Source organism: Neofelis nebulosa, chromosome 4 (assembly GCF_028018385.1).
Source record: "Neofelis nebulosa isolate mNeoNeb1 chromosome 4, mNeoNeb1.pri, whole genome shotgun sequence".
Classification (NCBI taxonomy): Eukaryota; Metazoa; Chordata; class Mammalia; order Carnivora; family Felidae; genus Neofelis; species Neofelis nebulosa.
Genome location: NC_080785.1, coordinates 136,285,574 through 136,307,766, shown reverse-complemented (window position 1 = coordinate 136,307,766; position 22,193 = coordinate 136,285,574). Strand labels below are relative to the sequence as shown.

The following is a 22,193-nucleotide window of genomic DNA, read 5'->3' as shown; positions in this document are numbered from 1 at the left end:
AAGAAAATGACATGAGTGCCTCTATTTTTTCAATGGCCCTACTGAAGTTCAAGGGAAGACAGAGGAGGCCCTAGATACCTCTCTTGAAATTGGGCCTCCTGGACACGGGTTGTGAAAGCACATGGGGAAGATTCGAGACTAGACAGACGGACCACACGGCTGCTCCCAACAAGGGGATCCCGGCATCCCAGCAAGGGCACGGCAGAATTACCGCTTGGTAACAGCAGGGTTTTGAGTCGTCGCCTCTATCGGCACCACCCTCGGGGGGACCGAGAGACGTTTCTCTGCCCCACTAGTTCTTTGCTGGACCCTCTGCACAAATCTGACTGCACAGCAACGAGAAGGGAACTCGGCAAGGTGGCATGTTTGCTCTATCCCGCCTTCCCAGCAGGGAACCCCTTCGTTCTGTCGACCCCACGATGAACGACGTACAAGACACGCAGGTTTTTGAGTCCCTTGAAGGCGCCTTCTGCGATGTGGCTGATGGAGTTGTGGCTGAGGCGCAGGATGCTCAAGCTACTCAGGTCTGCCAGGCTCTCCTCGTCCAGCCGGGTGAGATTATTGAAGGACAAAACCCTGGGGAAGGGAGGGGGAAGCAAACGTCACCAACGCGGCACAGGCTCATGCGAGGCCCAAGGGCCAGAGTGGTCGTGCAGCCAGAAACCCAGCAGGGCCCCACACCCATACAGTTAGGCTCCTGGAATACTCGTGCCAGCCACGGAGACCGGACAGCAGATCAGGCTGTGAGGACGACGCAAGGTCATACAACACCAGAACCCTAGGGTTCCAATCTCTCATGCTGGGGTCCGTGCGGGGGTCCTGACTCAGGCCATCAAAGACCACTCACGACTGTGGCCCGAGACCCTGGACGGGGAGCCCAGGAGGTTCTGACGGTGAGCAAGGGAGCCCAGCGAGAGTCCTGACATCGGCCAGCAGAGGGCGCCACCAGCCACTGCGTGGAACAAGCCTTCCTCCCACAACAGTGCGCCCGACCTGGGCGGCAGTCTCCGGTCCCCTTGCCCCCATCCAGGCCAGCCTGTAAGCGTGACATCCTGTAAGCAGGACAGGGAACATATCCCCCCAATCACACACCCCCCCAACCACACATCTGCCCCGAGCATCAGAATCAGACCTTCCTCCCAGCACGCCCTCATGAACCTTGACACCACACGGCCCTGGGTTGTTACTTAGTAGTCCTCCACCGTTGAAAAATGGGAAGTTTGGGTTGGGACAGGAAGAAGCCAAATAAACTCGGAGAAGATTTATGAGTTTTTAAAGGCAGCAGGAAGTAACATTCTTTCCCTCCTGAGAAGTCAGTCCTGGTGTCTGCCAGTCACAAAGACCTGGCAAGTGATCAAAATTACATCCTCACCTGCAATTAAAGCATTTAGCTTAAAGGAAGGACCAGAACGCTGGAAAGCAATCCTAAATCTGGCTCCGAGGTTACCAGACGTCGGGAAAACTGACAGGCTGGTCAAGGCATTTCCATGACCTCTCTGCCCCTTGTGAAGGGGAAAGACGGCTCCACATGGGCCACCTGCCAGAGAGGGGCACTGGGAACACTCCCTCACCAGCTGCCTCAAAACCTGGGGTGCACACAGCCTCCTCACTTAGCCACTGGCCTGGCTCAGGCCCGGGCAGCAACCAGCTGAGATCAGTCCTGGGAATTGGTGGGGGTGGGGGAGGTAGGGGGGCAGTGGGAGGGCGGGCGCATGGCCTGAGGCAGGAGATGGTCAGAAGCCATTCATTCAATACCACTTGAGAAGAGCAAGCCGCACTGCCCTGAATGTCTGGAAGCTAAATCTCAAGGGTTAACGCTAAGGCACACACTCACAAAATCCAAGGAGGGTACGTTCGAGGAAAGAGACGGGACTATGGGTTTTTGCATGAGATAATCACAGGTTCAGTGAAATACAAACTCCAGGTCATTGTGCAGTGGGTGTGGGGAGGAGGAAGGGGGAGAAGAGGGAAAGACAGACAAAAGCACCACCTGCAAAAGACTCAACACTGAGCTTAAACCACCCCCTTGCTGGCTGGGTGAAGTCAAGACAGACACAAGACACAAGCTTGGCACTTTTAACAGCCGTTCATTTCCGTGGGTGACTCTTTGCCTACAGTCAAGCCTAGAAAAAAAGAAAATCCACCCAGATCCTCTTAAAAAAAAAAAAAGCCCACAACCACAGTGGAGTAAACTGGAACTGAGAAACCTGGAGCGCGTTAAAGGGAAAGAGCCAACATGGTGAGGATCGACTTTTTCCCTCTAAGACCTCCTGTCTTCTGCACATGTTGAGAAACAGGGGGACACCGGCACGTCCAGCGGGGGGCCGGCGGTGCCACTGTCGCGGTCAATGACCCAGTGACGTGGCACAAGGCCCGGGCTCCGAGCGCCCGCGCCGGCCGGGCCCCTGGAGGCCGCCGTGCCTCAGGCCCGGGGCCGCCCGCTCCGGAGGGTCGCCCCCAGGCTCGGGCTCCCAGAGTCGCCGTGCACAGAGCCGAGGCGGGACACTTACAACTCCTGCAGCCTCTGGCAGAAGCTCCAGCCGTCACGGCTGATGCGGGCGATGGAGTTGCCGCTCAGGTGGAGCTGCTGCAGGGCCGACAGGCCGTAGAGCGAGCCGCTGTTCACCTCCACCAGGCTGTTGGACTCCAGGTGCCTGCAATGACAGGGCACGGGGGTGAGGGCGGCCCCTCTGCCTCAGACACGGGCGCGGGAGACGATGGGCAAACCCGACGGGGGGCCGCCAGTGTCCCGGTGGACTCGGGGTTCAGAGGGCAAGGGGACCCTGTTAGCCGACTCCAAGGGACCCAGGTGCACACGCGGGCACACCGCGCCCGGCAGCAGCCGAGCCCATTCAAGGAAGAGAAGAAGACAGAATGGTGGAGGGGAGGGACCTCTTATCCCCATCTGACAGGTAACGTGACGCTGAGGCAGGGAGGAGTGACGTATGACTTCCAAGATTCAGTCCCCAGCTCAGTGGGCAGCGAGGGGCCAGAATTCGAACCCAGGTCTGGTGCCCAGAGACACCTTCGCTCTGGGCTCAGGCTACTTGGATCGATATCCTAGTTTTGCCACTTTGCTGGCTGAATGAGGCAGGAACATCTATAATACGAAGAGACCCGAGGTGGCAACTTCACAGGGCTGATACGAGAAGCACACAGGAGAACGTGCGTCACAATTTCAGCACAGAGCCCAGCACTTAGGCCCCACCGGGTCGGTCAGGTGAGGACGTTCTTACGCTGCTTCTCGACCCTGCACACCCTAGCCCAGGACGACCGTCCTGGACTGGCCTCTTGCATAAAACGTACTAATTCCAATGTTGCCCCACGTTCAGTATCACAAGGTCTTTGGACAACCGGGTTCCGCCCTGTCTATCTCACTTTCCGCCACTGCCCAAAAGGTGAGCTCGTTTATAAATAACCTCTCGGGCAACACATCCCCCCGCACGGGATGAATCTGCTCAAACTAAAAACCAAATGGGACGTGCTAACTCCATTTTCTTCTGAGCCTTCTCTTTGAACGTCGGCATACCCAGTACATAAACACCTGGGATTCCAGGTTCAAAACGACACTTGTAAGCACGTCAAGGGCAAGTGTTTCTGAACAGATACAGAGCTGAGGCCAATCAAAGGACCGGGAAGAAGGGGACCAGCAAGACGGCACCGCTAATGCGAATGCCCCCACCCCACAAAGTGTGTGGGTCTGGGGGTGGGCGGGAAGAGGCGCTCATCAGAGACGCTTCGGATAAACGAGCAGGGTGCAGAGCCGATGAAACCGGATGTGGGGTTTTTGTTCTCTGTCTCAGCTGCAAAGATAACAAAGGATGTGAACACAGTGATGTAACTGGTAAGACTGGAAAGGAGGGGCCAGGGGGTGGGGTCCTGAGCAAATTACATCGCTGACCACAACCCAAGAAATCTCCCGTTGACAAACGTAGACACAGTGGGATACGTCCTGGAACGTGGAAATAACCACGAACAAAACTCCACACAGAAAAACCAACAAGGAGGGGTGCCCCTGGCTGGCTCAGTCGGTGGAGTGTGCCACTCTTAATCTCACAGTTCTAAGTTCAAGCCCCATGTTGTCTGCAGAGATTAGTTAAACATAAAATAATGAAAAAAAGAGAAAAGAAAAACCAACCGGGAAAGGACTGTAAGTGACCGCCCCCTGGGAGCAGAACTGGGGGGAAGAGGACAGGGGAAGGGGACCCCCGGCTGCTTTTTTACCCTCATTTTACTCAGTTATGAGTGTATGTTACTTCCCGTTGAAAATAAACTAATTTAAATGTTTAAAAATGGAAGATCAGAGCCGCCTTTCCTGCCCTTCTCCATATGTCTTCCTGCCGTGGTTTTACGTGACTCGGCGCACAAGCGAGCTCTGGGGCCGCGCGCATCTGTCTGGAGAGCGCGCTCCCTGGATAAAAGCGGAACATCTGCGCCGAGCGACTTGATTAGCTCACGAAACATAAATAAATCTCCCAGGATGAACTATACATTTTAGGCCCACCTGCATCTCAAGACAGACTGTCAAATCCCCAACAGGGAGACAGGGAACTTCCTGCAGCATGGGGGAGAGGGGAGGGTGTGGGGTGGGGGCCCACTCTGCACCCCGCTGCTCACTGAGGATGCGGGGGGGCGGGGGGGGGCGGGGGGGAGGGGGGGGTGGAGCCCAGCAAAACGGCTCCCTCTCCCACCTTCACCAAGCTGCTTCCCTGACCAAACCCTGGGAGAAGACGACGCTCAGCTGGGGCAGAGTCCCCGAAGACAGGGAGCCGTGCTCGGCCAGAGCCCACACGGTGGGGGGGGCCCGCGGCCGGCTGAAGTCCGACGTGACCCCTCCGGGCAGGGGGCCGAAGGAACACACACAGGCCCGCGGCGCCCGGAACCCGGCGTCGCGCTTACAGCACGTGTATCCTGGACAGGCCCCAGAAGGCCCCGTCTGTGAGCTTGCTGATGTTGTTTCGCTGCAGCTTCAGCACCTCCAAACTCTCGAGCCCCTGGAATGTCAGGCCCTCGATGAGCCGGATCCGGTTCCTGTTGAGGTCCCTGAGGAGATGAAGACCGCGGGTTCAGAGGGCTCACGGCACGCACCCTGCCGACGCCTCCCACCGTTCCCACGCAGGCCCAGAAGCCCAGCCGGGAGAATCGCGGCGAGGATGGCCCAGCGGGGCTGCGACGTGTCTTACGGACACTCCTGCCCGCCACGCAGGCGCAGGCGCTGACGCTGACTGGGCCACAGCTGGTGGAGGAAGGAGCGCGCGGGGCTCCCCAGATGCTGGCCCCACCGCGCCCCCACGTGAGCAAATGCTCCACTTCCTCCCCAACTCTCCATGGCTTTGTAGTGAGGAGGTGGGTGTGACTCAGGATGTGAGCGTCTGAGGTGAGGTGTCTCTCAGCTCAGCAACAGAAATCCGTACCGGACGCCTCACCCCGGGAAAAACCGATCCACTGGGTGCCAAGTGGCAAGGACGCTTCCCACTGAAGGCACAAACAGGGTCCCCACTGATGGAGAGAAGGCAGTGCCCTTGGGCGAGGAGGGGGCTGACGCACCAGTGAAGCCCACACATTCGGCTTCCGACGCCAGCGTGATAAAACCTCAGTTGCCCAAAAGATTTCAGGAATCTGGGTGGGCTGGATCCATTAGTAACACTGGGGGAAGGGGAGGGGAGAACACAGAGCTAACCAGAAAGCCCTTGGTTTTCCCCAAATACTTCTGCAGTGTCTCATGACTCTGTCCCCCACACAACCTCCCGAGCATCAAGAGACCTTCTCCAGAGCTGAAGAGAGCAGAGTCAGAGCCTGGATCTAATGAGAGGGGGTGGGGTGTGTGTGTGTGTGTGTGTGTGTGTGTGTGTACACGTGTGCACAACACAGGCAGTGAGAGCTCTGGGGGGTGGGGGGCACACCGTCTTGCTACCAAATCTGGCCCCGAACAATCGGTGCGTTCTGTTTAAACCCAGTCTCCAATATCAGCTTCTTTTCCTGAAACGTTCTCTTCTAATACAAAGAGAATACAGGAAAATGAAAAACCAGGGAACAAACGGTCCACCGGGCTCTGGAAAACAGGTTTTCTTGATTCCAACCCTGTGCCATCTTAGGAGAGCATTCGGCCTCAGATATCAAAGAACTAAACAAATAAATGCTTTCTTCAAAAAAAAAAAAAAATCATAGTAGATGGAGACAGTCCATCTCGGTCTACACTAATTTCCTCTCAGACTGCTCAAAAAGTGTGGGACACCATAACGTCCACGGTACAGATTTTTTAATTTGAGAGAGAGCACACATGTGCAAGTGAGGAAGAGGGACAAGAGGGGAGAGAGAGTGAATCCCAAGTAGACCCCACAGTCAGTGTGAAACCCAATGCGGGGCTCGATCCCAAGACCGTGAGATCATGACCTGATCTGAAGTCAGGAGTCAGACACTCAACCGACTGAGCCACCATGGTACAGATTTTATGGGTACTTTAAAAAAAAACAACACAAATGGGGCGCCTGGGTGGCTCAGTCGGTTAAGCGTCCGACTTCGGCTCAGGTCACGATCTCGCGGTCCGTGAGTTCGAGCCCCGCGTCGGGCTCTGGGCTGACGGCTCGGAGCCTGGAGCCTGCTTCCGATTCTGTGTCTCCCTCTCTCTCTGCCCCTCCCCCGTTCATGCTCTGTCTCTCTCTGTCTCAAAAATAAATAAAAAACATTAAAAAAAAAAATTAAAAAAAAAAAAAAAAAAACCAACACAAAAAACCCCAAGATAAATAACCCAAGCCACACAGCCTAAGCATTAGCCAGGATCAGCTCACCAGCAGGACTCCTCATTTCATTTTGCAAAGTGCCAGTGAGGACAAGCATGTATATCCTCAGTGGATCTTTTTCTCAGCAACCTGAGGCAGCCCACAGGCACCAGACCCGGCTTCTAATTTGCTTTTATTAGGTGTCACCACAAGGCCATTAATGACGGCGTATGTAAAACCTGACGGGGAGTGAGGAAGGGGTCGCATTTGGAACGAGGTCCGTGGGGAACACTGGCCTCCACAGAGTTTGGCTAACCTTAATTAAAGTGCAGGTTTCTATACTCACAGTTGCGTCAGCCTGGGTAACTTGAATGCTTTCACAGGAAGCTGGGTGATCCTGTTTTTGCTCAAGCGAAGCATTACCAGCGACCGGGACAGGCCATCAAATGCTCCCGACTCCAGGCTGCCAATGCGATTGCTTGCCAGGTTGCTGGAAGGACAGAGGACAGAAAATGAAATGGTCAGAAGGGGGCTTCCCTCACCCCGTTACAGACACCGGAGTTGCCTGGGTTGGGGAGAAGCCAAAGCAACACCCAGAGGGGTGGGTTTCCAGGGACACATCAGTCACCTAAACTCCCGGATGGGGGAGCCAGGAGACTTAGGTGTCAGTACCCTCCACTTCAGGCCCTGGTGGAGGTGTCATTTCAGCCCCCCAGCATGCTGTGCTTGTGGCCAGGGCCTTCCGCTGGAGGGCCGGGGGGTCGACGTCAGTCACCTCCACCCCAGCACCCTCGCACCCCAGCCTGGCCGAGCACCGGCCGTCTCCAGAGCTACCTGCAGGAGTCCCTCAACACCCCCCAACCAAGAGTTAGGGGTCAAGGTTGGTGAGAAAAGCCCTAGGAATCAGAATGTCAACTTCCAGGCGAAGGGCAGAATGGATTTACTAATTTAGAGAAATAGTCTTAAATGTTAAAGTGGGTCTCACCACACAGCTTGATACGTATACAGATACATTTATATGTTTATACACACACACACACACACACACACACACACACACACGCACACACACTTACAAATGTGTCTAAACTGATTCATTTTAATCATTTGAAACGGTATCCAGAGAAACACTAGTGAAGGAGACCTGCACAGGATCCCTTCAATTCTGCAACGGGACGTCCACTTAGCGGATTATGTATGTAAAGGGCACCTCCCCTCACACCACACTACAATATACTAGGTTGCATCCGGGCTTTCCATGGTGCATAAATTCTATCAATAAAAAAAAAAAGAGAGAGAGAAAACAGAAAGGGAAGGAATGATACACTATTCCTATCAGAAGTCACTGCCATTGGGGCACCAGGGTGGCTCAGTCGGTTAAGCATCTGACTTCGGCTCAGGTCACGATCTCGTGGTTTGTGAGTTCGAGCCCCACATCGGGCTCTGTGCTGACAGCGCAGAGCCTGGAGCCTGCTTCAGATTCTGTGTGTGTCTCTCTCTCTGCCCCTCCCCCACTCATGCTCTGTCTCTCTCTCTGTCAAAAATAAATAAAAATTAAAAAAAAATTTTTTTTTTAAAGTTACTGTTACTACCTCTCGTTCTGTCTTCCCTGGACAAATGCTGCTCTTTGTAGCGCAAGGAAAAAGACCAGAGAGAGTCTGCTCCACCAGAGAAGGGAAGAGAAGCAGGCATTTCTTGCCTCCCCATCCGGCAGTGGCCCAGGCCACGGCACAAGAGGATTCTGTGCAAATGGGGCTGGACTGTGTGTTCTTAACACTCCCCATTACAGAAGAACAGTCTGTGGGATGAAGATACACACCGGCCAGTAGCTACCAAAATAGTCCCTCCTGCTTTCGTGCAGACGGAGGTCAATGTGATTCAGTTGAGCAGTTGCTGGTTCCTTCGTCCCAAGCGAGGGAATGCCAGGCGGTGGCTGGACACTTTCGCAAAGCCCTGAGTGGGGGCTGAGCACGGTCACACAGGCTTAACAGAGGCCAGGCCCCCCCCCCCTCCCCGTTTCCAAATCTGGTGCCTTGATGCAGCCTTAGAAAGAAATCACGCCCCCTCCTGGGGGTCTTGGAAAATCCCTGTGCCAAAGCCCTGGCCTCCCTCAGCTTAGGGGTCATAACGACCCCTAAACCAGCCTCATGGACGATCTCCAAAACGACTCAGGATCAGTAAAAGAACACAGGAAATGAAAACTCGTGTCATTTGAAGACCTCTCCGGAGCCTGGGTTTTTCGTTTCTTCTCCGAAGCACCATTTTTCTACCAGCAAGCCCAACAGGCTTTCACGGTTTTTCCTCCCTTCTACCATCCACTGGGTGTGAGAAGGGCTAGGACGATGGGCAGACGAGACACAGACCAGCAAAGAGGACAGGGCCGGGGAAGCCGCAGAAGGGAGTCAGGGCCTGCTCGAAGAGACCTCACGCCAGGCTTCGGGGGTCAGTGCCGCAGAGGCCAGCACCCACTGCTTCAGCCTCAGCAGGGAGGTCTCCCCACAGTGCTGTTTTCTAAGTGCCCCCGAACCTTCTCCCCAAGCAGCCCGGGGAAGGACAAAGAACATAGGCCCTCTATCAAGACAGACCTGTGTCTGAGGGCCAGACCCTCCCCTCAGCTGGTGGGTGTGAGAGGCCCCTTGCCAAGCTCTCCCTGTGCCCACCTCCACCCCTGCTGTCAGAGAAACGCCGCTCCTTAGGAAATGCTCTACACCTGTGCCCACGGGAGATAAGGAACCCGGGCGCCCTGCCGAGGGAGGCCAGAGGGGTGCGCCCACGCCCGGAGTCTCAGGCAGGCCGCGGGGTGGGAGAAGGACACGCGCACCCCGCGTGCACGCGGGTGGTGACGGCGGGGCACGGGCACTTACAGCTCCCTGATGTGCAGCCCCTGCGGAAAGCAGGCGCTCCGGATCTCCGTGATGTTGTTCGAGCTCAGGTCCAGCACTTCCAAGGAAAGGTAAGCCTTCAGCTGACTCCCCTCCACGCTGCGAATCTTATTGTGTTGCCTAAAACACACAAACGGACAAGGGGACCTGAGCGTGTCTTTCTGCAAGGGAACCATTATTCCCTCTACCCAACCCCCCCGCCCGGCCTCTTTTCACACGTCTTCCTCCCTGTTTTGCTCATTCAGAAAATTATAAGAGTGGTGTCACGTTTTCTTAGCGTTTATTTATTTTTGAGACAGAGAGGAAGAGCATGAGCAGGAAAGGGGGAGAGAGGGAGATCCAGAATCTAAACCAGGCTCCGAGTTCTGAGCTGTCAGCACAGAGCCCGATGTGGGGCTTGAACCCACAAACCACGAGATCATGGCCTGAGCCAGAGTCGGATGCTTAACCGACGGAGCCACCCAGGTGGTGCACCTGCCCTCCTTTAAAAAAAAAAAATTTTTTTTTTAAAATGATGGTAGCAATCTTAAAACGAGCTCTCCCATTCTTCTTGCTGTGACGTTATCACCTGCTGGCTGGCTGCTAAGGTATTGAATTCTCTGTCGATGACAAGTCTGTCCACCCAAACTCAAAGCCTAGGTTCTCCCCAAGGAGAAGCCCGCAGGAGTAATGTGGAAGGCCGCCATGCAAAGAACAGAGAGACCGCAACTCAGAACTGACCAGGGCGCTTTCCCGTAAGGAATGTGCCCGGTGGAACCAGCCAGCTCCTGGTGTGGTTCTCACTTAGCATCTTCAGAACGCAGCCCAGCCCCATCACTTAGGAGGCTGCAGGCTCCAGAGCACCGAGTTCAGGTCTCATCTAACTTAACCCATCGCCACGCACCACACATTTTGCCAGGTGTGAAGACAGGCACGAGGGATTTTTTCTTTTTTTTTAATGACACGATTCTGACAACCTAAGGGCAACAGGAACTGGGCGCTCAGTCTGGCCGGAATTGAATCCTCCGATCTTTCCGACTCGACCCCCTTGACAGTTTTGTTCCTCAGTTTCCTCGTATGGAAGACGGGGCCACCACCCCTTATTTCAGGCATACGGGAGACCCACTAAAGCAGACATTAACCCAAGCATTCGGAGTGTTTAACCCCTGCCCAAGGAAGGCAGTCTACCACCGTGACTTACTTGCACGTGTCGTCCTCCTGAAAAACCCACGGTCTAACCAACCGGCCAGTACCAGTTAATCAGGAGAAAGACAAGAAACACGGACAACGGCTGCAGGACACGGGGTGGCCCCCACCGTGGATTTGGCTCCGTGGGGCAGATTCAAACCCCAGCAGCCCTCGTCCCAATATTCAGATGCTTCGAAATGTGCTGGGGTTGTGCTGGTTCCAGGCCCTCACTCGGGCCAGTTTCTGAGTGAACAGCGTCAGGGGCCCCGGCCAATCAAAGCATTCTTGAACACAACACGAGTGAGCCAGGCGTCGCGTACCCGGTGGCATCTCTTTTAAACACACGCTTGGCCAAATCGGTTCCAGCAGGCATAAACGAGGCTCTCTCTCCCAGAAGCCCTGGGGCTTCTTGTCCGCTCCTTTGTGTTTTCACAACTCTCCCAGGCCCTGAACCCAACACCCATTTACAGGGGCACAACTCCAGACACGGGGAAGTCTCCCCAGAATGAAAGGCCGCTTTTCCCTTCGTGTCCCCTCCCCACCCCCCAGAAGCTATTTCCTTTGAGTTCTTTACAATGTGTCTAATAGAGATGGTCTCTTCAGTTTTCTGACTCCAAAAGAAAAAGAAAAAAAGAAAAGAAAACCTTTATCATGTTAAGTATGGGAAAGAAAGAACAAGAAATAAAGGCAGCAGAGCTGAGCCTCGTCCAGGAACTGTGAATGCAGGACCAAGGAGCCAGGAAGAGACGATGTGAAAGCAGGCAAGGAGCCCCAGTGCGGCCCCGAAGTGGGGCAGAAAGGGACCGTGCACACAGCAAGGGCCCACGGGACAGCTGCGAGCCCCCCGACATTTCTCTCACTGCGCCTCGTCTCTCAGTCTCTGCCTTTCATCTTACACCTGTCTTTGTCTTTCTTGCCAGTCTGTTTATTTAGCAACTCCAGCACGTTCTGTGGGACACCAGCCCCACTCTGGAGGAAGGCTACGGTAATGAGGATGGGGCTCTTTCACACGCTGTAGAGAGCTCCCCAGTTGGCCCAAGGGGCAGCCATGCGGATGAGACACAACAGAGCGTGGGAGTGAGGGTGTCGGAGGCAAGGTGGACGAAACGTGCCAGGAGCCGTGCTGAATTCTGCCAGACCAGCATGCGGGGTCCAGCTCTGGGGGCAGGACCGGACACTGGGGACAGACAGAGCACACCAGGCGAGGGCCCCCAGGCCACCCTGGGGAGCAGGGACTCCACGTGCCCGTGGTCGAGGAGAGACGGGGCAGCAACACAGACACAGACGCAAGAGAAGAGGACGAGAGGGGCCCACGGGAGCTGGAGATGACAGCTGGAGGCTGCATCAGTGATACTAAATATTCTGGTTTGCAAATATTAAAATACCCTGGTTAGGCTAGTGGCTATGCCTTCCATCCTTGTCCACATACGGACCACTCCCAACCCAGTAACCACAGAGATCCTTTAAGGCATCCCAAGAAATGGGGGGAAAACATTTGAAAATCATATATCTGATAAGGGATTAGTATCGAGAATATACAAAGAACTCCTACAATTCAACAACCAAAAACCCCAACAACCTGATTAAAAAATGGGCGAAGGACTTGAACAGATATTTCTCCGAAGATGGACAAGTGCATGGCCACTGAGCACAGGAAAAGATGCTCAATAGCACTAATCATTAGGGCAACGCAGTGAGAAACCACCTCACACCCATACGATGGCTACAAGCATGTAGGGAAAGAGGAACCACAACAAAGTGCTGAAGAAAATGCCAGGGTGGAACCTCAAAACATTAAAGAACTATTACGTGATCCAGCAGTGTTACCTCCGGCTATATATCCCAAAGGACTGAAAGCACATCTCAAAGACACATGCAGGGGCTCCTGGGGGGCTCAGTCGGTGAGGCGACCGACTTCAGCTCAGGTCATGATCTCGTGGTTCGTGGGTTTGAGCCCCGCGTCGGGCTCTGTGCTGACAGCTCAGAGCCTGGAGCCTGCTTCGGATTCTGTGTCTCTCTCTCTCTCTCTCTCTCTCTCTCTCTGCCCCTCCCCCATGCTCATGTGTTCTCTCTCTCAAAAGTAAATAAACATTTAAAAAAATTGAAAAAAATGAAAGACTTACACACACAGCCATGTTCAGAGCAACATTACACACAATACCCAGAAGGGGAAGCAGCCCAAATGTGCCTGGAGGGATGAGTGGATGAACACAGGGCCCCATACATGGACCACGGACTACTCTTCAGCCTTGAAAGGGGAATTCTGACCTGAGCTACAACATGGATGAATCTGGAGGGCATTGTCACGTGAAACCAAAAAAAGCCGATCACAGAAAGACAAATGCTGTTTGGTTCCACATCTGTGAGTTTCTTGGCGGAGTCAGATTCACTGAAGCAGAAAGTAGAGTAGTTCTTGGCCGGGCGGGAGGAGGCAGGAAAGGGGAGGTGTTCGATGGGTACAGAGGGTTAGTTTTGCAAGAGGGAAAAAGCCCTGGAAATTAGTTGCACACAATGAGCGTACTTCGCATTACCGAGCTTAAAAAAGGATCCCGATGGTAAATATTATCACGATATAAAAACCAAACCGAAAAACAAAGTCAGTTTACAAGAATCCACTGCCTACAACTCAAAAGATGGCTCTTGCATCTCATTTAGGACTAAGCCCTCACAACGGTCTCCAAAGCCCACGTGACTGCCACATAGCGCCCTGTTGTCTCTGCACTTTTCCTCACACACTGCCCCACATGGACCCTCTCCCACGCAGGCACACACCTGTCTCAGGACCTTTGCACTTGCCCTTCTCTCTGCATAGAATGCTCCTCCCTGCCCCCCGAGACCCATAGATGGTATCCCCTTAACCCTTTCCCATCTTATTCAAATGTCCTTGGCCATGTTCTCTAAACCCATAGGCTCCTTCACCCCATCTCTCTCTCACAAACACACACACACTTTCCACTATGCTTCCTATGGTATTTTTCCCAAAAGCTCTAATTATCACCTAATATACCCAGCAATATGCTTATTTCCAGTTTAACATCTTCCCTCCCACCAGGATGTGATTCAAAGAAGGCAGAGCTATCAGTCGGTTTTGTCCACCAATGTGTCTCCAACCACTGGAATGGTGTGAGGCACATAACAGGTGCTCAATAAATATGTGGTGAAAAAAAATGAATACGGGTTAAATTTCTGAATCCCACAGATCTGGGGCTCGCCAGCATTTCAACAGAAGAAAAGCCTGCAAGCAGATGAGTTCAGTTAGGGAACATGAAGGAAAGAAAGGGTGTCAACTGGCCTGTGGCAGCACGGCCCAGACAACACAAGACACTTGGCCCGCAGCAGCTCCAGGGGTCCTCAGGGCTTAAACACCCCTGTTCCCAGCTGCCAAGGACGCACTGCTTCTCCCCGCTGGACTAGGCTCTCTGCTCCACACTCTTTTTTGTTTTTAATTTTTACTTACTCATTTTGAGAGAGAGAGAGAGAGAGACAGAGACAGAGAGAGAGGGAGACACAGAATCCAAAGCAGGCTCCAGGCTCTGAGCTGTCAGCGCAGAGCCCAATGTGGGGCTCAAACTCACAAACCGTGAGATCATGACCTGAGCCGAAACCAAAGGCTGGATGCTCAACCGACTGAGTCACCCAGGCGCCCCTCTCTGCTCCACACTCTAGCCCAGAGCCCTGATCACATCCTTCCTGAACTCCGTGTACTCTGCAAAACTGACCACACAGTTCTGCGTTCCTGTGGACTCTGCCTCCCCTCCTTCTCAAAACAAGAATCCCAGCGGGTGAGAGGTCTCCGTGGACCGTGGCAACTCCACCCACGGCCAGGAGTTCTTCCTGGGCTGGGACTTGGCACAGCACAGAACATGCCGCGAGCACTGCCCTGCCTGAGTTCAAACCCCAGTTACACAACTTCCAGGCGTGAAGTTCAAGAGGAGCCTCATCTATAAAGCAACGTGTGAAGTTCCTATGCCCCATGGGTGATGTGACCTGACACATAGCAGTTGCTCAATAAAACCGGTTCTTGTTTTTATTAGTCATATTTGTATCCTCAGAGCCAGGCTCAGGACCTAGTTAGCGGGAGGTGCTCTGGCAAGAGAATGAATAAAATGAATGAATGACTGGATCCTGTCTACTCCTCTGCCCTTTCGGTGCGAGGAGGCAGGCCTGACTCCTCTCTCAGCAGTGAAGCGTTGACTCAGAGCTCTGCCTCTTAGCTGTGTGCATGAAACAAGCGTGCTCCGGCTAGAGAGCATCACACCCAACCACAGGGAGACCGGAGCGTCTTGGGGAGCTGTGCCTCAAAGTAAATCCCAGATGAAAGCTTCTGCAGGACTCCATGGCTAGAACCCTGATGGTTCCCCAACCAGCTGCATCACACCCCCTCCTCGCTCCTGCAGCCAAAGCATAGCTTATGTGCACACCCCTGACCCCAGCCCACCAAACTCTACCCTGCCCGCCCCCTATCCCGGGGGAAGTTGGCCTGTCCAAGCCACCCCCCTCCACGCACCCATCCATAAAGGCTCGAGCCGACAGCCAGTATTCAGGGGAAGCCCTCCTACCTCCTTGAGCGTAGACAGTTGGGAAAATGTGGTTGCTGCCCCGATCCCATCAGGTGGTCTACTTTCAAGCAACTGTCCGTGCTTTTTAATGCCACGTGCAAACACAGAAGCGGTCACCAGGTGACTCCTTTACCTAACTGCCCAGTTCCCAAATAAGTCCACACTCATCTAATTTCTGGGTCCCTGTTCAAGTTCCTTTTAGCAAGAGCTGGCCAATACCTCAACACCTATAGGCAGCAGGCCCTGGGCGAAAGCCTCAGGGAAATCACACGGCGATCTAAAGACAAAGGTACCGTTATTTTCTGTGCGTTACAGTGGAAGAAACTGAGGCTTAGAGATCCTGCTGCGATTCTCCTGAGGTCTCACACAGCTGAGAGACAAGGAGAACCAGAAGCAAACTCAGGGGAGCAGGACCCTCCGGCATGCCATCTGAGAGGCTCTCCCAGCAGAATTTTAAGAACCTCGTGCTGGATTCGATCCATAAACCTTCAGCAAAGCTTGGCTGGATCTGAATGCTAGCCGGCTACTTCCTGGTCACCTCAGACTGCTCTGGGTAATTAACTGGCCACCCAGCTTCCCGGAGTCCTGCGTGAGCAGCAAATCTGCAGAGGGCTTTGTGCGGGGGGGGGGGGGGGGGGGGCATCTCCGCGCACAACGCAGAGGAAGGGAAAGCGCTTATGCAGGACATTCTGCATAAGAAAGAAGAGAATAGTTGCTTTGAGACCATGTCTTTAGGGACCTGTATGTGCGAATGGCTACCTTTATTCTTAGGGAATGGAGAGCTGGGGAGGGATGCCCAGCCTGTCTCTGCCACTAAACCAAATTAGGGCGGTTCTGAGGTTGTGCGGCCGGCGAAGGGTGAAGGGCCCAACATTCGCCTCCACCCTGTGGCGGTTTACCCCTCAGGCTGCCCTCTGGGGCGAGGAGAACTTAATACAGCAGAAGTCTATTAAACCAACACCTGTTAAAGGCTTCAAAATAAAATCGGTCTTCAAAGGCAGAGAGCAGGCAAGATAAGCCCTCTCCACTTGGCTATGTTTTCAGAGCTGATGTTAAATTGGACGGTAAAACAGACAGAGGCATTTGAAACCAACATTTTAAACTTTTTATCCTAAGTGACTGCTCCACTATGGTTCTGTGAAAGCCTGGTTTATAAGGTATTCCCCTTGGTGGTGGAAAAGATCTCGTGTCACTAACAACAGCCACAAGAAAGGGCAACGAGATCAAAGGAGGCAGGGTCAAGGTGGGGCAAATGGATGGCAGCTGGTTCCTGAAGTTATGCACCTATTGTCTACACCGCAGGTCAACAAACGTCTTCTAGAATAGACCTGATGGTAAATATTTTAGGCTTGTGCATCATGTATGCTCTGTCACAAGTGCTCAACTCTGATGCTAGAGTGTAATATGACAATGGGTAAATGGATGAGTGTGACTGTTCCAGGAAAACTTTATTTACAAAAATAAGCTGAGGGCCACATGTGGCCCACTACCTACAGTTTACTGTCCCCTGGTCGACACTATAGCAACTACTGTGCGTCGGTGTGGGGAGTCCCCCAGCTTCCATTTCCAGCTCAGAGGCAGCTTAGCAACTGGTTTTGGTAAATCACTGTCGGCATCTGGTTTAACTGCCTACAAAATGGCAGTAAATGCCTCCCTACAGGGAAGAACCCTCCTATTGTTCCTCCAGGGCTCATGTCAGACATCACTAATTAGAATCTTTCCCACTGATGTCTTTTCTACCTCTTCAGGAAGTTGAATGGGACCTAAGTCTTCATCATTATTATATTCCTCCAAAGACAACCCGGGATCCTGCCTGGAGCCAGTGGAGACAGATAGGTGCAAAGGGTGATCTGAGAACAGCGATCCTCAGTTTATCCTTCCTCTCTTTAATTCTTCCAATTAGGCAGACACATTGAAGCTGGCCAATGCAAAGTCCTCACATTTAAGCAGGCACACCCTTCTGCTCTTCCAGAGAATGATGGTGACTCCCAGAAATCCACACTGACAACTCCCAGAGTATGAATTCTCACTGGTGACAACACATCTTCCGTGTTATCTCAGTCATCAAACTCTCCATACGTCTTACTTAACAGCATCAGCAAAATTCAAATTCCAGATCTCTCTCCGTTTGAACTTCTGGCTAAGAAATAGTTTCACACAATCTAGCCCCGAAATTGGGGGGCAGAGTCCCGCACCTGCCAGCACTGCCCCCACCCCGCACCTGCCACCAGGATCCCGGCTGGATGCTCCCACTCCACACCCTGCAGGCTCTGAGCACGAGAAGCACCCTGCACCCGGCCCAGCCCGTGGTGCCACAGAACTCGTGCTCTGGCTCTGCACCACCATACCTACAGCCCCCGCACAGGCACATGCGCTCGGTGACGCTGGGGTGGGGGGGCTGCCATAGTATTTTACAGCCCATACACGGAACCCACAGAAGACGAGACAGTTAGTGACCTCATCACCGATTTAGTGTAAAACCCAGCACGGGCCACAGAGGCCCTGATGCCTGCCTATGGGGGCTGGCCGCACTATGGCAAGCACCAGAAGATGCTACCCATTTCAGGAACGTGGATAAAGATGGTAATTTCTCCTTTGTTGAAAACTACAGCACCGCCCAACAGACCATATGGCCCAGTGGTGGCAGCTGTCCTATTTGTTTGTAAACGTTTTTATGGCAACCGCACGGGCATGTGGAGAAGTGCGTAAATTCCCAGCGCAGAGCTCGATGCGTTTTTACCAGGGCGTTCATCCGTGTGCCAACCACTCACATCGAGATGCAGAATGTGTGCGGCCTCCTTCCTGTCACTCTCCTAGTGGCCATTCTTCGCAGAGGGAACAGCTCTGTTCTACCCCCGGGGACTAATTTTGCCTACTTTGGGGCTTTATACGCATGGAATCATTCCAGATGTGTTCTTCAGCGTCCAGCCTTCACTCAACAGTATGTTCATGGGATCCGTCCTTGCCTTAGTAGGAAATTCCTTTTCGTCACTGTGTGATATGTCTATAGAGACAGTACACAGCGATTTATATTTTCTTCCACCATTGGTGGGCACTGAGTGATTTCCAGGGTGGGCTACTGCAAGAGTCCCAGCTGTGAACACACGTCTTTTGCATGTATCATTGGTGCACACTGGCATGCGTTTCTGGCAAGCATCAATGTCCAGGAGTGGCACTGTGGCGCAGTCACAGGGCATGCAAACGTTGTTCCCCCTTATCAAACACCGGCAGTTTTCTTTTCTTTACCCCCCCCCCCCCCCGCTTTTCGGTAGTTTTCTTTTAAACCAAATCCTCCAGAGTTGAAATGTGTCCGAAAAGTCATTTCATCCAAATGCCCTGTTGCGTGCTGCTTCATTCAGCCACACTGTCAGATGGCAACCACCCTCACGTGCCCCCCTGCCTGCACCTGTCCCCCACAAAAAGCCTCAAGAATACAGCCTGGGGCCACAGAGCAGGGCCAAGCCCGATCGAATCTTGTTCAGGTGTCAGAATGATTTTAAGTGGGCACCTAATGAGCACCAAAAAAGCAAAGAAGAGAAAATAATTCTGAGTCCCAAATTGGCAAGAAGTAATGTTATGCGAAGTACTGGGAAGAACACCACAAGCCACTTGAAATAAGAAGGTAAGGAGGTTCCAAAAAGAACAAGTGAGTGCAGAAGAGGTTTCCTAGGCCAGTGGGGAGAAGCTTCTCCTCTCGGAATGACGGTCCAAAGCATCGCCCTCTCACCAGCCTACTTTACATTCACCTTAAGAATGAGAACAAAACCATCTGCATAATAAATCTACTGCATAAACTGACCATTTTCTCTAAGAAACGAGCGACGCCTAAGAAACGGCCCAGCCTAGGGTGTTTGCTGGACAGGAAATGAGAGTCAGAATAAGCAGGTTTCTTTCTCTCTCTCTCTCTCTCTCTTCTTCTCACTACCCCCGCCGCCGCTGCTGGTGAATCATCAGTTCCCTGGGGAATTCTGGCAGATTCTCAGCCTGGCTGGAGATGACGTTCCCGATCTGTTTATTCAGGTGGAGATCGGATAAAAAACAAGAGTGGCCCAGTGGCGGGATAAACAGCCTCCGCCAGGCGGGGTCAACCCTTCCGAAGGCAGGACTGGGCTGTGTCAACCATCCTCCTGACCCCTTCACTTCCGTTAAGGTCACTGTCCCCTTAGGGTCTTCAACGAACTGTTTTAACTCCTCGCAAAGGAAACCTGATGTCCCATCCCCATGGGAGTGGGTGGCCCCAGGCACTTCGATGCAGGAGACCCCACTTGGTCCCCCCACCCTGACCTGACACACATCAAGCTGGAAGTCTAAGATCTGGAAGGAGGCAAGTTAGGCACGGCCAAGAGTTGGCAACCACAGTCCTGTAGAGTCTAGAGTGACCCACTCCATAAATGACTATAAGTCGTGAGGATCCCCATCCCAACTACTTCTGCCTTCCATTTTTACATGTGCAAACAAACACAAGAAAACCTCCTACGGAAATGGACACAGTTGAGCGAATGGAGCTAATCAAAAAAGGCTATCTTGGAATTTACAATTCCAATATAGGATATTCTGGAAAAGGCAAAACTATGGGGCCAATAAAAAGATCAGGACTTGCCACAGGTTATGGAAAGAGAAGGATGGAGAGGTGGAAAACACAGGGGATTTTCAGAGCAGTGAAACTACTCTGAATAAACGTGTAAATGATAAATACAGGCCGTGAAACGTTTACGGAAGCCCACAGAACGTAGAACAGCAGGCCCTAATGTCAACCAGAGGTTTACTTCATCATGTATCAATACTGGCCCATCCATTCTAACAAATTTACCACACTAAGGCAGAATGTTAACAGCAGAAACCAGAGGAGGAGGTATATAGGAAGTCTCCACATTCTCGATTCAATTTTTCTATAAACCTCAAAGCGCTCTAAGAGTCTATTAATTATGAACAGATTAAAACAAAGCTTCCTAAGGTATTAAGTAGTCCCATGGTCAACACATCATTAGAAAGGAATTAGAATTTTTAGCCCAACTTCTTTAGTGCTATATCCTTTGCACCCAGTCCCGTGCTTGGAACATAAATGGTGCTCAATAAATATTTATTGAATAATAAAATGAATTACAGCTTTAGTTCAGTCTCCTACATTCACCATCATAGACCTGAACAAAAAAAACGTTATTAGGTAAAAAACACTGAGGCAAGACCAACTATCCAATTAAGAAAATTTTTTGAAGAAATTAAAGGTGTAACCTGGAATTACCTTTATTAGATAGAAAAGCCATCATATTTAAAAAGAAAATGCCTAATAAAATGGACTTTGGGGTTAACTGCACTTCCCCCAGTTTAACCCCAAGCACAGACATTCGCTGATTAGCCAGGGCTGGTAAAGGGGGAACAGCTCTATTGATGGTGCAGCGGCCAACGGTCGGTCCGTCCATCCGTCGGTCCTTCCTGCATCCGGCAGCGGCGAGGAGTAACTCTACCCACCTTCCCCATCGTCCCTGGGCCACAGGGGGAAGGGCGATGAGGAACTCAAGTAGGAGTTCTTTCCGGGTCAAGGCCAACATGGCTGCTCAATTCTTTCAGCTTTCTTCTCACCTAAACCAACCCACACGTCCCTTGATTTCTTCTCCTTTTCCCCCTTGCCTTGGCAGCCTGCCGCCCTGCACACGGCTGGTGTTCCTCTCCGGCACCCTGGAGCCCTCACGGAGGAGGCGCCCTGCCTGCAGGTGCACAGAGCGTCAGGCTGTGGGTCCCTGTTCCGTGGAAGCACACACCCTGGCACAGCAGGGAGCACTGTGGGGGCCGCAGGAACGTTCTAGGCTCACCTGAGTTACTCTCATCACCACTGTCAAGGCCCATGTGTCTGGGCCTGTGTGCACTTGGCTCTGTCCCTCAAGGGCAGTAGGGAGGGAAACCAGTGCCCCCCACAAGGGGCTCCTGGCACAGACTGTTCCAGAAAGGAGGGGCTGGCCAAGAAAGGTGGGCAAGGCGGAGAGGTGGTGGCAGTGAGGAGCACGGGGTCAGAGAACCCCCTAAGGCCAGGCTCGGATCCCAGAAACTCTCGCCAAGGGGAGTCCCCCTAGCTCCTCGTGGACGATGTAAAGAAGCTGCATGGGGTGGATCTCCTCAAACTGAGGTCTTAACACCAAGAGGGTGGGGTGGAAACATCGCCCGGTCCCTGCCCTGTGACAGGGTACAGCTGCTACACCACACAGAGCAAGCACCTCTCCCCACACTTAATGCCGGGGAGCAGCAGGGAAGGGGGTGTGGGCACAGGGGTCACCTGAAAATCTACAACCAGCAACAGCCTTTGTCTTCGGCTACAACGGTTTCTGTCCCTGGGAGTCCTCACCAACCAGGACTTGAACACAGGTTCGTTTTGAGGAAAGACATACAGACCTTAGCACCTGCTTTTGCAAACTGACAGAAACCCAGAGAGGACTTCGGCTTCAACGCAAGGAGAAGTGCTTTTTTTTTTTGCTTTACACCATTTTGGCTTACAAAACGTTTCACAGGAACACTCTTCTTCCAGACAGCAGGGGAAACCTGTGAACCCCACCGTCCTCACAATTTCCAAACAAAACTTAATGTTCTCGTGGCTGCCCTCCCATGTCAGCCCTGGACACTCAGGATTCTGCCCATACCGTAATCTAGAGCAAAAGGCAGGGTGCACTGGGAAGTGATTCCCATGACCGCCACTCTCCCAAAGAAGCCAGCGGAAAAAGGATGGGAAATACCCTAGAACGTTTCTCTTGGACATAGCAGGATGACCACGGAATTTTTCCCATCCTCTCTTTTGCATATTATTTTCATGTGCTTTTTATGTAAGTAAATTAATCTGCTGTTTGACAAAGCTGTTAACACAACCTTAGACACCGAAC

The 22,193-nt window shown here is 52.7% G+C and overlaps 1 protein-coding gene across 1 annotated transcript in view; it reads right to left on the bottom strand.

Annotated features, from left to right (window-relative positions):
- Positions 1 to 22,193, bottom strand: part of LRIG1 (leucine rich repeats and immunoglobulin like domains 1) — a 116,328-nt gene that overhangs the window by 26,642 nt on the left and 67,493 nt on the right. The window contains exons 4-8 of the mRNA XM_058726242.1: positions 9,584 to 9,721; positions 7,066 to 7,209; positions 4,900 to 5,043; positions 2,511 to 2,654; positions 433 to 576 (exon numbers count right to left, since the gene is read on the bottom strand). Coding sequence (XP_058582225.1) covers positions 433 to 576; positions 2,511 to 2,654; positions 4,900 to 5,043; positions 7,066 to 7,209; positions 9,584 to 9,721 — 714 coding nt within the window. The remainder of the gene's footprint in view (positions 1 to 432; positions 577 to 2,510; positions 2,655 to 4,899; positions 5,044 to 7,065; positions 7,210 to 9,583; positions 9,722 to 22,193) is intronic.